The following is a 16,681-nucleotide window of genomic DNA, read 5'->3' as shown; positions in this document are numbered from 1 at the left end:
AAAAAGATGCTTGAGCCCACCGATGAGGGTAGCTAATAAGCTAACACCCGAACCAAAAAGCAAAACGGCTAATAGTATGCCTGAGCATTCCGGCCAAGAGCAAAATAGCTCGAAAGATGCTTGAGCCCGCCGATGAGGGTACCTAATAAGCTAACACCCGCTAGTCCTAAGACTTTCCAGTACCAACAAGATCAAGAAAGGTTGTCAACACAACAATCTACATATGCCGAGTTGTTTACATAGCGCAGACAAAAGCCAGACAAACACTCAATGAAACAAGAAAGTTTGTCAAGACAATGATCTACATATACCGAGTTGTTCATATGGCACAGACGAAAAGCCAGACAAGCACTCGACGAAACAAGAAAGTTTGTCAAGACAACGATCTACATATACCGAGTTGTTTACACGGCACAAATGAAAGCCAGACAAGCACTCGACGAAACAAGAAAGTTTGTCAAGACAACGATCTACATATACCGAGTTGTTTACAGGGCACAAACGAAAGCCAAACAAGCACTTGGCAAATCAAGAAAGTTTGTTAAGATAATGATCTACACATATCGAGTTGTTCACCCGGCATAGACGAAAGCCAGACAAACGACCACTAGGAAAATGCTGATCACTTGGCCAACTCATTCAAAGAATAAACAAGGAGTCCAGGCAAAGAAGACATCAACAAAAAATAAAGAGTCTCCATTCAATCTTCAAGTATAGTGTTCTATTACAGAAGCTGGAATACAAAGGTCGATTACATCAAGTGTCGTCATCAGGAGAAGAAATATCAAGGTTAAGATTATCTACAATCTTCCAGGCTAAATCTTCGACCTCAGGCTCCAACTTCTCAACAGCATCCATATACTCTTGACTCTCGGCCTCATCAGCAACCTTGGACAAAGGAAATTCTAGAGAAAGAACCCGGACCTGGGCAAGAATATTCCTGGTACATAAGCGGGTGCACCTCTTCACAAACTCCTGGAAACGGGTCGAAACTTGGGGAATAAATTGAGCCCAAGGTTGACCATCATCTGCCAGAGTCCAGAGAAGGTCGGCTACTAACCGAAAAGATTTCCACAAGGCATTCCAGTTCTCAGTAGTCGTCGCCAACTTACCAGTCAAGTCTTGAACAGTTTTTTGGGCCTGCACAAGATTGCTGTCAGCTCCACACCTAATCAACTTAGCAAGCACGAGTTCTTCTTCAGCTCGAGTAATTACCTCCTTAGCCTTGTTGTGGTTAGTGCGGACGAGTGTCTTCATCTCCTCAATACCCTCCGAGAGCTTCTGCTTTTCAACTCAGAGAGCTAGGCTAGGCAACAAAAACAAGTCAGCGGAAAGGGAAGTCAGAATACAAAAGGAAACAAACAGAACCCGTAATACCTTTGCACTCGTTCTTCATGGACTCCACTGTAGCATCCTTCTGCTTCTCTGCCTCTACCACCCGGGCACGAAGAGCCTTCTCCTCCTTTTGGTGCATTTGGCGCTCAGTCTCCATCTCGGCTCGGTAGAGATCAAGCTCTGCCTTTAGGGTGCTTACCTCAGAAGACAACTTTTTCTCATTTTCGGATGAGAAAAAGGAGCCAGTATGATCCCGAGAAAAAGACTGAACAAAGAGAGAGAGAGAGAGAGAGAGAGAAAAGGCATAAAGAACAAAACAAAGACAAACATCCAAAGAAAGAACTCCAGAAAAACTTACCTGGAGCTTTTCACCAAAGGAAGTCGAAAGGGCCCCCCAAGCAGCAGTCAACTCTGACAAACGATGAGTGGCATCGAACTGCAGCAACACATCGTCATCCAAGCGCTGACTGCTGGTTCCAAGGAGAGCAGAGGGAGAAGCCGGCGCAGGCAAAGAGGGCAAAACCAGGGCCGTATCATGGGAAGCCCCAGCTACCTCCTCAGAAGTACCCACCGCCGTGGCCATGGTCACCTTCGGAGCAATAGGATCAGCGGCAGCAGGGGAACCAGCTTCCCACATAGCCACCTCGCCGACCGAGCATTCCAAGTCCCGAGACTCAGCGCGCAGAGGCAGGTCAGAGGACTGAGAAGAAGTCAGCGAAGGGTTAAGGGAAGGCGAGGGTCTACAAGATGATAAGAAAAATCGACGATAAGAATATGAGTCAGGGAAAAACAAAAAGAGAAGCAAAGAAGCATAGCAAGGAATCACTTACTCAGCTATATTCTTCTTCATAAAACCAAAAGAAGACCTTATAGGAGGAACTATGGCAGCAAAAACGTCACCGCCACTCGGCGATAGGAGCGGCGTAGCCGGTACCAGAGCCCCAGAAGAACTCGGTATCGGAGCTACATAAGAACTTGGTGCCAGAGCCCTAGAAGAACTGGTACCCGACGACCGCTTACTACAAAGAAATCAAGACCAAAGTCAAAACAAAGGAGGGGTTCAGCAATAGGAAAACAAGAAAAGAACTCACCGACACATAACAAGGGCCGCATCATCATCCTCTTCTTCCTCACTCTCGACCAAGGTCGCCAAAGCACCAGCTGAAAAAGGACAAAAGATCTCGGTTAAAGACAAAAACAAACAACAAAAGGACAGAGCGTATTAATATGCTCACCTAAGAGCATGCTAGCTATAACTGGAGTACCTGGACGAGTACTCGGTCGGCAAGACTTCTTGGCAGAAGACAAACCAGAAGAACTTTCAGCTCGCCCCCTCTTGCCGATAGTACGAGGAGCTCAAGGAACTGGACGAGGAATATACTCAACATATACATCAAGGTTGGTGGAAGAAACACCAAGAAACATTATGGCGGTTAGAGACTTACTGGTCAAGGATGCCCCAGCAAGACTATCCCCAGTTCCCACAATGGTAGGGCAGTCATCAAGGGGGATCAGGTCAACAAAGTTACGCCTCAATTCCTACAAAAAGAATAAAACAACAAGACAAGGAAGATTAAGCAACAAATGGATAACAGCAAAAGAAATACAAAAAGTACCCTCACAAAGAGAAAACAACTTACAACTAGAGATAGGTTGTTTGCACAGTACTCGAAGACAGTAAACGGAACGACGCTTGCTCCTTTCAGCATCTTCTGAAGACGCTCGAGTACCTCCTCGTCAATCAACTCAAGGGCAGGGACCATGCGAGAAGGATCCTCAGCCCTAGAGTACTCAAAACCAAAGTTCTCTTGCTCCTTCAGAGGCTGAACACGACAGCAAAGAAAACTCAAGACGATACCGAAGCCGGTCAAGCCCTGCTATTTCAGAGTACTTATCCTCTCAAGAAACAGCTGGATCGCCTAGAGCTCGTCCAACGTCAGAGTATTCTTTTCCCATCGGTCATTAACCGAGGGACCAGATCCAGAATGAACAGCAAGAGGAGGAATCAAACTAGCGACATAAAACCAGTCGGCACGCCAATCCCTCACAGAATCACCCAGGTCATAGTCAAAGAATTTACTTTTAAGACCCTAGTGAAACTGAATCCCGTAGCCGCCAAGAACATTGGTGTCTTCGTGGTGGGGTTATGGCTTCAGACGAAAGAAGTAACGAAAGAGAGAAAGAGAAGGAGGAATTCCAAGGAAAGTTTCACAAAGATGAACAAAGACAGAAAGATAAAGAACGACATTGGGAGCAAGATGGTTCAAGCTAACTCCAAAATAATTGAGAAATCGATGAAGGAAGGCAGAAGCAGGGAGGCAAAGTCCAGCACAGATAAAGGAGATGAAAAGAATAATCTCACCAGGACTTGGAGCAGGGACCCGATGCTCACCTGGAGCCCTCCATTCAGCAATGTCCTTGTTCTGGATCAGACCATCGCCAACAAGCTCGCGAAGCTGGTCTTCAGTCGTTGTTAGAGCCGACCAAACCTTCTAGGCAGCCCTCATGGCCATGAACTCTTAGTTCTCGATCACGGAAAGTGATGACTCCTCGTCCACAAAGGCTACCTGGGACTTGCTCGCGGCTTTCTTCCTACCCATGTACTAGCGGAAGCAAAAAGGCACTAGGGAAAGATGAGGCTCAGACGGTGGCACTCAAATGACGACAACAATGGCGGTGGTGGATTTCTGAAAACCAGGGTTTCAAGGCAAAAGCGGAGCAGTGAAGAAGAAGATGATGAAAGGCCTTTAAATAGATTTTACAGCAGTAAAACGCGGCCGGCCCATCGGGCCCGTTAAAACACGGTGTGAGAACGCAACGGTCCATTTACTGACACAGCTAAAATGACGGAAGGCACAAATCCACACAACAGTACAGTTCAACAGGTAGATTTCGGACTTATCCATCCAGCAAAACGGCAGAGTTACCATATTGCCGCAAAAAGAACTCATCAGCCATGAAGCAACGGAAGGTTACCTCACAAGGAACATAACAACCCGGTCCTAACATAAAGAATTCGGGAATCTCATAGACAACCAGGACATCAGCAGAATAAAGAATGACAACTCAGAAGACAAGATTCTTTCTATTATAAATAATTTAAAAAAATAGAAGATTACACATCTTACAAGACCCAACGAACTCGATACTACGACAAGCAAGGTAGCAAAGAGGAACCTAGACATAGCTAGGCTCTGGAACGACTACATGTTCCAAATTGCTACTCGGTAGAACAAACCGTACTCGGCTACACTGTTTTCTTCAAAGGACAGACACAGTGCATCTAAGGTGGAAGTCAGCAAAACGGCGGAACAACATGGAGCAGAGAAAGCTAGTAGGCATCTGTCTACCCAAGTCCGATGTGATGCTGGATATGGTGTTGATCTGTACCGGACAGTCTTAGGGTAGATGACGAGGATCAACCCAGAACTGCCAGATGAAGGAACGAAGCCCACATCATAAGACTTCCTCCAACTACCGCCACGTACCTCCTGGTACATTGCTGCTGCGGGATTAGTCTACCTTTAATCCCTATCACAAGACTTCCTCCGGCTACGACAAGATATACAAGAACTATAAAATACGCCCGGGGGCTGCTCTACTTCACAAACTACCATATTCATGACTACAGAGACTTCAGAACAAACAACAAAATGCTCAATGAATCAAAATAGCACTCCAGGAGGGTATTTATAGACCGAAGGAGCGGTGCACATGGACCAGGAGCACCAACGAAACAAGCCTAACAAAGGACACAGTGAAAAGACAACTCAATAATGGAGGACTCAGGCGCGAAGGAGCAGTACTCAAGAACGAGCATATTCAGAAGAATATACCAATACTATACAACTCGTGAACAAACAACATTTACTATCAACCACCACCATACAACTACATCTGACATCAGCAGACTATCAGAGAACATGCCAAGATCCTGTATCCGAATTCTTTTTGGATAAAAGAACCTAGATATATGCTCGGGGGCTGCAATAAAAAAGGCTTCCAGTCATTTGAACAACTCAGATTCAAGGCTCGGGGGCTACACTCAGTGAGTGCACTTTTTCCTTCAAAAAAGCGTACATCACGCAGAAGACTTCCTCAAGACAGCAGTTTTCAAACAACATAAGATTCAAGACCCTCCAACCTTTTGATCCAAATAGCAAGAGGCTCAGGGGCTACACTCAGTAAGTGCACTTTTTCCTTAAAAAAAAGCGCACATCACTCAGAAGACTTCTCCAAGACAGACCACTTTAAGGCCACACGACAAGAACCCGGACCTATCTATATCCGAGCTCTTTTTGACAAAGAACCCGGGTATATGCTCAGGAGCCCTTCGACGAAGATTCAGAGCGATTTAAAGAGAATACCCTCCAACTTCTTATGCCAAACAGCAAGAGGCTCGGGGGCTGCACCCAAATGGGAGTACTTTTGTCTTCAAAAAGGTACACACCACGCGAAGATCTCACGAAGCGCTACACGGTTTTGCTCAAGAAAGCACTTAGACGACGCTTGTTCCTGCTCGACAAGACCTGAAGGAACAAGACGAGGCTTCCAGAGTTCAACCATGAAGTGCTCGGGGGCTTGTCGATGTGGGACCCATAGGATACCCCGCAAGGAAGAGAGAAGATCTAGTCTAACTAGAATTCTTCCCATGTAATCTTAGTAATAGTATTATTCTGTAATCCTACTAGGAACTCTCATTGTAAACCAACTAGGATTCTGACCTCCTAACTATATAAGGGAGGGCAGGGTTCCTAGAGACAGGACTTTTGAACACCACTTTACAATTAATCCAACGCAAAGGCTAAGGCCGACTAGATGTAGGGCTATTACTTGATCTATGATCGAGGGCCCGAACTAGGATAAATCGACTATCTCTTGCGTTAACCATCGAGTTCAGCATACGCCGAAGCTCGAACATACTGCCCCGGGTACCCCCATGGCAGGCTATCGGTGGTCAAACATCGATAGCCCTTAGCCATGAAGCATGATGGAGAGTCAAAGATGGAAGGCTTGTTGTTGATTGCAATGCTTGCTAGTGCCTTCTTCTTGTTGGTCTTCCTCTCATCATCACTATCATCATCTTCACTTAAGGATGCATCACTATCCCAAGTGGCCACAGATGAGTTGCCCTTCTTCTTGAAGGTGACTTTCTTCTCCTTTTCCTTCTTGTCCTTATTCTTCTTCTTCTTGTTGTCATCATCATTATCATTGTCACTATTGTAGGGACAATCCACTACAATGTGATCCTTGCTCTTAAACTTGTAGCATCTTCTCTCATATCCTTTGTTCTTGAAATGATCTCTTCTCTTCTTTGCACCATAGCCCTTCTTCATGAACTTGCCAAACTTGCGCACAAAGAGGGCTAGCTCTTCTTCTTCTTCATCATCAAGAGTGGCATGATCTTCCTCTTCACTTGATTCATCCTTCTTCTTCTTGCCCTTGTTCTTGGATGATGATGTGGCTTTGAATGCCACACTCTTCTTCTTCTTCTTCTCATCCTTCTTGACCTCCTTATCACTATCATCATTGTATTGCTCTTTGGTCATGACATCTCCAAGCACCAATTTGGAGTCACATTGTTCAAGCCACCTCTAAAGATGATTGTGCGCAATGTCTTGAATCTCTTAGGCAAGCAACTCAAGAACTGGTGTGTGAAATCTTCATCTTGCACCTTCTCACCCAAAGCCTTAAGATCATTGATGATGACTTGCAATCTATAGAACATCTCTAGAATAGACTCATCATCCTTCATCTTGAAGTTGGATAGCTTGTCCTTGAGCATGTATAACTTGGCGCTCTTTACCATTGAAGTGCCTTCATATGTTTCTTCTAATCTTGTCCACACTTCACTTGCCTTCTCAAAATCTTTGATTTGCTCAAACACCTTTGGATCAATGCCATTGTATATGGTGTTGAGAGCCATAGTGTTACATTGCTTGTTGATGGACTCATTTGGTGTTGGATTGGTAGGATCAAAAATCACAAAGTCATGCTCTACCACATCCCATACTCTATCATTGATTGAACCCAAGTACATCTTCATCTTTGTCTTCCAATAATCAAATGATGTGCCATCAAAGAACAGTGGTTTGCCTCTAACATGGTTGAACACAATTTGAGCCATTATTGACACTGAAGGTTGTTAAGCCTTGATTAAACGGTGACCACAGCTTCGATACCACTTGAAAGGTCCTAAATGGCTAGAGGGGGGTAAATAGCCTAATAAAAATTTCTACAAGACACTAGAGCAACTTGTTAGTCAACTAAATGGCAATAACGTTTTTTCTCTAGCTCTACTTGTGTTTCAAGCCACCTATCGCAATACTAATATATTATGATCTCTATGGCACACACAAGAGCTATGTCACTAATTCTACACTAGTGAGCTAGCAAGATAAGACAACTAATTACAACTAGCTAGATGCTAAGCTACACTACTAAGGAATGACTAGCACTACACAAGAGTATATGAATGTAAATACAAGGAGTGAAAGAAGGGTTATACCGCCATGGCAAGTGACAATCAATCAATATATGAATACTAAAAGAACACCGAGAGATATCCAATGAGACAAGGGACACACAATTTTTTCCCGAGGTTCACATGCTTGCCGGCACACTAGTCCCCGTTGTGTCGACCACATACTTGGTAGCTCGGTGGCTAATAGGTGTTTCACAAACCTGGCCCAACACATGGGCGCCATAAGAACTCACCTACAAGTGAGGGTAACTCAATGACACGAGTAATTTACTAGAGCTACCTTGTGGCTCTTCACCGGGGAAGGTGCAAGACCCTCACAAGTCATCGAAGCCGGCCATGAACAATCTCTAACTTGTGCCAGACCTCCACCGTAGCTCCAAGCCATCTAGGTGTCTGCAACCACCAAGAGTAACAAGCAAACCCACTGCTCAACGATCTCTAGTGCCACTAGATGCTCAAACTCTAAGCAAATGCAACTAGGATCTCTCCCAATCTCACTTTGGATGATCAAATCACAAGCTACATGAGTGGGAGGTGTGGGAGTATGCTTACAAGGTGTATCAACAAGTTCAAGAGCCAAGAGAGTGAGCAAGAGCTGGCCATCACATTTTATAGAGACCCCAAGTCTCAACTAGCCATTGCCAACATCTCCCACTGTCTGCGCACCGACCGAACGCGTCGAGTCCGGTCAGGCTCCGAGTCTAGTTGCTCTCAGCCGTTCACACATCAACACTTTGAACCTCGTCCATCCAATTCCAATGGTCATCTCACGCCACGGTGTGTTGAGTTGTGACTTGATGCGCCTCATAACCAACCGAAGACGTGCACTCGGGGAGTCCGGTCGACTCCAGAGAGCATCTAGAAAGCTCCCGGAGCGACCGGACGCGTCCAATCGCCACTGACCGGACGCACCCAGAGTCTGGTCTATTCTACCTCCGCATGCCCACGCTGTGTCATCACAACCGGATGTGGCACCATCGAGTCTGGTCGCGCCCTGGTGCAAAAGTCTAGTCACACGCTCCGCGCTGCTCCTACCTTGGTCAACTGATCGAACTCGACAGCTAGAGTCCGATCGCTGCAACAGCAGCGTCCGATCAAGGCGCACCTTCTCTTTTTCTTTTTCTATCTCTTCAACCACTTCACCCTTGCTTCCAAGTTGCTAACCACAAGGTATATGTTGGCGGTTCTTATCGATAAAATATAACCGCCAATTTAAGTCCAAAAAGGAGGAAACTAGCATGATTTACACATATACATATATTATTGACATAGTTCCACTTGTATTGGAGAATTACTATTTTGCAAGACTTATACATGAAATACAAGGGAATTATGATCAAAAGGCGCCATTGGATGAAGCGTAAAGCAGACTCGGTCCAAGAAATAAGAAGGAAGACCCATCCACCTTGAATATCTGGGCCAAACACCACCATGGTAGCAACCTAGGCCCAGCTAGGAGTCTACTAGAGAAAATCGATGGTGAGGCAGCCCAGCCAGGGGGTGCAGCCGCACCGCCCCTAGCTCCGCTCTAGCCCAATCTTCTCTGGTGGTTGCATGCCTCCATGCAAAGGTGGTTTAGGGGTGTTACCATTTTTATCTCAGCCAAACCGACCTTAGCCTTATATAAGTAGGAGGGTAGAGGTACACACACACCACATTTGAGTCTACACATCTCTTGAGCAACACCTCTCTCTCTTTTACTTTTAGTAGAATTTAGAGCAAGGCAAAGCTACCTTGGAGGGCTTGACTCCTTGGAGAAGAATATTGGTATGAATAAGATGAATCATTTCTCCAAAGTCATGTCTTTAACTTATACATATAGTTATGCTTATGAACTAGAGTATAGTTCATATGATATGATCTTGGCATATGAGCTAGTATATAGTTTCTATGTTATGATCTTACCATATAGAAGCTTATGCTTAAACATTCATATCATGTATATCAGAATGGATATAGCTAAGGTGATGTGCCGGTTCATCGTGTCTTCAGGTATGCCCAAGTCTATTGCTTGTCGATCCGTAGGGTCAGAGTCTCAGGGGGACTTGGGTAGTTTCTCTATATGCGAGCATGGTGCTCGGGTATATAGAAGCAGGTGAATGCATTGTCCTACTCCACGGTTGAGGAATAGGCGGCATGTGGTGACAGCCATGTCCGTCCTTCATAATTCCCCACGTTCGGGTAGGGTGTATGAGTTTAAACTGTCACATGAGGTTGTGTCGGCACGAAAACGTGTATCGTGCCGGGCACATGAGCAAGTCGGAAGGGTCCACTCGATGGAGCTGGAGATCCGCCTGGATTCAACTCAGGGATAATCGATCCTATGTACTCCTCCCAAGACGTGCCAGTCAATTTGACCCTGTAATTAACAAGGAGAAAAAGTTTATCAGTAATTTAGGGCAGAACATGCCAGTCTATGCCCAGACAGAAAGTGATGAAAACCAAAGTTGTATAACTCATCAAGATCTATAACTTTTATTTTGGTCATTTCTTCATCTGACAAGGTGATAGTAAACATTGTTCACAAATCAATGTCTCTCGTATAATTCATAAAACTATGAGTGATATGTGAATTTATGAACAATGTTTACTAATACTTTGTTAAATGAAGAAGTGACAAAAATAAAAGTTGTAGATAGTGATGAGTTCAACAACTTTTATGTTCACGACTTTTATAGTTGAAATCATTTAAGGTTTCAAAATCTTGTTTGAAGTTGCCATTTATTGAAATTCAAAATTTGAACTGTTCAAATTTTGTCAAATGAAAAGATGACCAAAATAAAAGTTGTAGATAGTGATGTGTTCAACAACTTTTATGTTCATGACTTTCTTATTTGAAACCATTTAAAATTTGAAAATCTTATTTGAAGTTGACATTTACTAAAATTCAAAATTTGAACGGTTCACATTTGGTCAAATGAAAAGATGAACAAATATAAGTTGTACATCTTGATGAGTTCTACAACTTTGATATTCATGAGTTTTTCAGCTGAAATCATTTTGTGTTTCAAAATCTTGTTTGAAGTTGTCATTTTCGGAAATTCAAATTTTGAAACGTTCAAAGTTCATCACATGAAAAGATGACCAAAATAAAAGTTATACATCTTGATGAGTTGTACAACTTTTATATTCATGACTTTTTCAGTTGAAATCATACTCTTTCAAAATATTGTTTCAAGTTGTAATTGTTTGAATTTCAAATTTTGAATCGTTCAAATAAAGTCACATGACAAGATGACAAAAATAAAAGTTGTACATATTGATGAGTTATAAAACTTTTATGTTTACAACATTTTTGTTTTAGGTCATTTAATGTCCTAAAATTATAGTTGAAGTTTTAAATTTCAAAATTTTAATTTTTGATTTTTTTTGTTTTCTATATTGTTTTGAATATCAGTAAATTGTTTTTATATATTTGTGCATATATGGAATAATACAAAATATTATATACATTTACTTTGTGTTTTTGTGATATAAAAAATACAGAATCAATAATTTAATAAAATGAAAAATATTTATAGGGCGACTAGATCAGGAACCGCCCCTACAAATACATTTGTAGGGGTGGCTAGATCATGAACCGCCCCTACAAATCACAAGTAGGGTTTAAACTCTTTTAAATAGGTAAAAATTAATCCTTGCTAGAAAAAGATCAAATACTTGTTAATGGTGATGATGTTCATGAAATATTGTTGCTTGAGTGCTTTGCATGAACCTAGTTTAAATGTAACACCCTCGGTGTTACGCCTTAATCAAAACACTAAACCATGTCATGAGGATCATGTTTATGTATTATTGCATGTGGTCCATGACGTGGTTATTTAAAGAATGAATTTTTGTGATGCATTGGTAGAAGTGTTAGCCCTAAAAATTTTACAGTAGGCTCATGGTAATATTAGATGCTCTCTGTAATTTTTGTAGCCTCTGAATAGCTAAATTATTAAGGTAACTAATATACCCTAATTGAAAGCATATTAAATCATTTAAGAATTTAGTTGCGAAACTATTCTTGTTAATAAAATGATATTTAGTTGGTATGTGATCAGTAGAGCTAGTTTGTTAGCATGATAAGCGTGTTCTTATTTTAAGAGTTGTTGTTGTCTAGATATTAATTGTTGCATCATCACCATCGCATGCATATAGAGAATGAGTCAACGAAGGTGGTGGTCCTCAACAAACCTGAATACGAGGAAATCATTGAGGAGTACGAGGAAGAGGTCCTCATGCCAGAGGAGGTTCCAGAACTGTCGCTGACTGACCACACTGACACCCCGCCTGCCCAAGGCAAGCCCCGGTGCATAACCCCTACTTTCTGCACTATATTTTATGTGATATGCATTACGTTTAAGGAGTTGAATAAAAACCACTTGCATATATACCCTTTTTCCATGAGTCTTACTAGTATGATATGATCGTGTATATTGCCATGCTATAGGACTCCGGTAGAAGTCGAGGGATTGCCTGTCACTCCCGAGAAATAGGATTATAAATTGTTATTATTACAATCTTATTACTATCACATGAATTATATATGGATAATAAATGGAGACCGGGCGGGACTGTACTGTGGACTTTGGATGGACTTGGACTTGGTTAGGCAATAGAGCGAGGCTCTGGTTGAGTTGTCCCGCCTGTGTTGATTAAAGACCGTCCGTTACTGTGAATGGTAGTCAGGTTACTCTATTATCCTAAGCACATACTTGCTTATGGGAGCGGAAAGACTTGTTACTCTCTTGTCATGGGTTCTGGCTCTTTTCGGACCAACTTTTAGGGGTGGGCATTAGGTGGAGGTCTAAGCACCATACCGAGACTAAGTCTCAGGTGTTGGGGGCTTGGAGTCCAAGTTTGGACGAGGACCTAGACCCCTTGACAGGAGTGAGACGAGTTGGTTCCATTTGTGCCTGGGGTACAAACGGGGCATGTGTTTCGGGGTACCCAGCTAGGATGCATTGATTCATGAATCGCCACATGATGCGGTACGACTAGGCTATGGTCTAGCACCGTAGTAAGAACTGGAACATGAAAGATGGTAAAATGGTCCTGATTGCTTATCACATGCTTGAAAGTAACATAGGTGCTTACTTAGAATGGTTAGCTAATGAACTAAAATGACTGCTAAAACTTTGAATATAAGGATGCACTATTAGTAATGCTTCCTGCAACTCAATAAACCAGCAAGCCAAATGAGCCTTGCATATCCTTAGTCTTTATTTTTCTCCTGTCGAGTAAGTCTTGCTGAGTACAATCGAGTACTTAGGGTTTTATTCCCCCCTATTGCAGGTTAAAGGTGGATGCTAGAGCTGACTCTTATGTGTGGAAACCTCCTAGTGGGCTCAGAGAGGATTTCTTTTACGTTGCGAGCGTAGTGTTTATTTATAACCCTTACTAAATATTTTTATAAAGAAAAAGTTTTATAATCTGCTATCATATCTTGTATATAAATGTTCACCAGGTCATGAAATAGATTTTATTTCCGCTATAATTCTGATCATATGTTTATTTTTCGCTATAAGATAAAACTTGGGGACCTAAAAGGTATAAACTCTTTTGCATGAAAACTGTTTTAATTCCGCTGTTGCATTCAACTTGTGTAATACTCTGATATTGTAATAAAGTGATGTAAGAAATAGTTAAAAATGTTGCAAGCTTTATACTCTCATTTATGTTCCTGATGGAAAAATATGGAGTTTTGAGTTCTCCCTCGGGGTGTGCTCGACAGAATTTGTCCGATTTAGTGCACTCACTTGGGTACTTAGCCTCTAATGAAAGACGAGTACCCTTGGGAGTGTATTAATTCAAAAGGTTTTGCCACAATCTGGTACCATCAGCATCCATCTACAAAAATTAGTCAATGCACTCAGTTATTTTTGTTGTTGGGTATGCAATGTTGGCCTCAAAAAGTGCTCCATGTTCAGGATAACATAAAAAGTGGACACATAGGCCACAACCTTGGCTGCTTGTTCAGCCACAAGCCTCCCAAAGGATTGAACCATACATCATCGACAGTTAGCACAACACCTCCTCTAAGCTACAGTGCTAAAATGAACTCTATACATGCAGTCAAAATCAAGCAGCCAGAATCATCGGCAAGATGGTGCTAGAACATGTATGACCAATGAGCACGAACAGTACACAATCTCAGCTATGGTGCTACAGTAAACCCTAGCTCATGAATCGCAACAATAGTGTGACGGATCTAGCACCACAAATCTGACCATTTTCATCATTTCCCCAAACGACTAGCCTCAAGGCCGCCCAAAATCCAACGAAATCGATAGCAAATCGAGCACCGCAACAAGCCCATAGCGGAACACAAAGAAGAAAGGCCGAGATTTCACCTTGCTTTGAGCGTCGAGAAGGGGATCTGAAGACGAGGGTCGGAGGCAGGAAGAGAAAGTAGAAAAGGCGATGACGAGCAGACAGCGGCCAACCACCGTCCACCACACTCGTCGGTGATGTCTAGGAAACAAACACGGCCACCAACACCAGCCCTTGGGGGAGCAGCGACCTCTTGGCAAGGAAGAAGAAGAAGAAGAAGAACAAGCTCCGGATCATGTCACCGCTAGCGAGATGGACGAGGGAGAAGCCACGTGCTTGAGAGCCGGAGCCACCTACGACCGCGCCGCCACCACCGACCACCGAGAGCTTGAGAAGAGGAGGGAAGCGGGGACTGGAGAGAGCGGCGGAGAGGACTGAGAGCGAGTGTGGGAGAGCAAACCCTAGTGTCACAACGGTGGTTATAAGGGGCGACGAAAATTTCACTTGGAGCGTGTGCCCACAAGAGCCAAGGGTCACCAATGGAAATGGACCGCGGGCCAGCGACAGGACCGCGCGCGGCCGAGCCCGTGAGAAACCCAGGCTGCAGGCTCAAGGGTGCTTTAAGCACCGCGCGACCTAGGCCCCCAATGCGTCCAGGCTAACAAACAGTACTACAGAAATCTTAATGGAGGCGGGCAACTCAACTACCTCCAATCAAATGCCTCGGTAAATCACGAACTACTGAGGCGGTTGGTATGCCCGCCACCATTAATAAAAAAAATCCAGCAAGCTCGTCGATGAGGCCCGTTGAGCCCATCCGCGCGTGCGCCGCCGTATTCACGCGTGAGCCGTCGCCGCTCGCTGGATCCGCTGCACCGGTGCCGGATCTGCCGCTCTAGAGTCGTACCTCCGCCACGAGCCGTTATCGGTGCCGGATCCACCACTCCTGCCCCACGCCGCCGGGATCCGACTCGCCGAAGCCTGGAGAACCTCGGGTAAGCTAGATCTGAGGAGCGCCACAGCCATGCTTGGATGGGTTGTCACCCTCCACCGGATCCGCATGGTGGAGGCCGCCTCGCCCGCGCTGCTACCGACCCTCGAGCTGGCGCCGTGCATGCTGCACGTAGAGGTGGAGGAGCATCGACGCCGGAGGAGGTATGCCATAGCCTCGCCCGCGCCACCGGGCCGCCTCGCCCGCGCCTACACCCACGCCGCCGCCTTGCTCCGAGAGGGGTAGAGAGAGAGGGGGGCCGCGCCACGCCGCATGGGAGAAGAGGGTCGCGCCACATAGGACTACGGGAGAGACGAGAGAGAGAGTGGGTGAGGATGAGAGAAAACCCTAAGTGACCGTATTTATATTCGGAGCACGATATTGGGCCAACATAGGCCAAGCAAACATCTAATGGGCTCGACCTTATTAACCGAGGCGGGCCTCTTTAAGAGATCCGCCTCCATAAATGGTCTGATTTTTGGAGGCGGACTTCTTTAAAAGGCCCGCCTCCATAAATAGATTTTGCGAGGCAGGCAATTGTAAATGCCTCCATAAATAAAATGATCGCCTCTGTTAATCGTCGGGTATTTTATGAGGCGGTTAATTTTTGTGACCGTCTCGGTTAATAAAAGGGCACCGTCTCATAAAATCTTGTGTAGTAGTGAAACACGGCCTCCTGTAGCTTGTGGGCCTATCCTAGATAGTCGTCCAGGGAAACAAACACGCCCTCCCCGTCCCCGTCCCTGTTCTTATTTCTTCCCTCTCTCCTCTTCTCTTTTCTTAGAGTATCTCCAAGAGTTTGTAAAACACTCTCCTAATCTAGAATTTTTAGTAAGATTGAAAAAAAATCCATCTCCAAAACTCCTAATCCCAACTACTAATCTTTTAGGACTTGCAAAATATCGACGCCACACGCGCAAAGATAGGCGCACTCGCGTCGTGCGGATACTGCTCGATGTGCCCGCGTTCCCATCCAATGAGCATGTCACATCTAGATGCGTGCCAACCAGGGCCATGCATGCATGCCTTGTCATCGTGGTCATGGACGCGCGCATGGCCGGCGCAGGTAGCTGTAGCCTATAGTAAAGATGGCAACGGGTAATATTCGTGCGGATAGTGGCTTCGCACGCCCGCGCCCGTGAGAAAAATCTCATGCCCGCACCCGCGCCCGCCACCCACCACGGACAGCAACATGTGCCCGTGCCTGCTATCCACGGGCATGCCCGCATACTCGCCAAAACTTGCGGCGTGGAAGACGATGGTAGCCTACGAGGCAGAGACGGTGGCCCTGCGCGGCGGGGAAGACGATGGCGGCCTACACGGCAGGGTCGGAGCAGGGAGGCGGCCGGCGTCGTGGAATGAAGGAGCAGGAGGCATCGGTCCATCGAAGGAGCAGAGAGTGGAGGAGGCGTCGGGTAGGGGACTACGCGGGAGTAGGGAGGCTGGGGCCAGAGGCACGACGCGCGCGAGCTCGATGCGGGGTCGATGGGGAGGCGTTGATGCGGGGTCGTAGTCTTGCCGATGCGGACTCACGAGTCGCGTGTGGGCGGTGGCGGCGCTGGTGGGGAAATGGGGAGTGGGGACTGGAAAGTTGAGATGGAAACCCTAAAACT

General features: G+C 45.0%; 2 protein-coding genes across 2 annotated transcripts in view; both read right to left on the bottom strand.

Annotated features, from left to right (window-relative positions):
- Positions 1-3,854: 3,854 nt before the first annotated feature.
- On the bottom strand, positions 3,855-7,462 carry LOC136469179 (uncharacterized). The gene is made up of 3 exons (XM_066467479.1): positions 7,010-7,462; positions 6,378-6,929; positions 3,855-3,938 (listed from the first exon to the last, which is right to left on the bottom strand). The coding sequence occupies exons 1-3, from the start codon at positions 7,460-7,462 to the stop codon at positions 3,855-3,857; spliced, it is 1,089 nt and encodes a 362-aa protein (XP_066323576.1).
- A 2,510-nt stretch (positions 7,463-9,972) lies between these two features.
- Positions 9,973-16,681, bottom strand: part of LOC136476493 (uncharacterized) — a 30,716-nt gene continuing 24,007 nt past the window's right edge. The window contains exon 10 of the mRNA XM_066474354.1: positions 9,973-10,178. The gene's annotated coding sequence lies outside the window, so the exon portion shown is untranslated. The remainder of the gene's footprint in view (positions 10,179-16,681) is intronic.

Source organism: Miscanthus floridulus, chromosome 8 (assembly GCF_019320115.1).
Source record: "Miscanthus floridulus cultivar M001 chromosome 8, ASM1932011v1, whole genome shotgun sequence".
Lineage (NCBI taxonomy): Eukaryota > Viridiplantae > Streptophyta > Magnoliopsida > Poales > Poaceae > Miscanthus > Miscanthus floridulus.
This window is presented reverse-complemented; position numbering and strand designations above follow the sequence as displayed.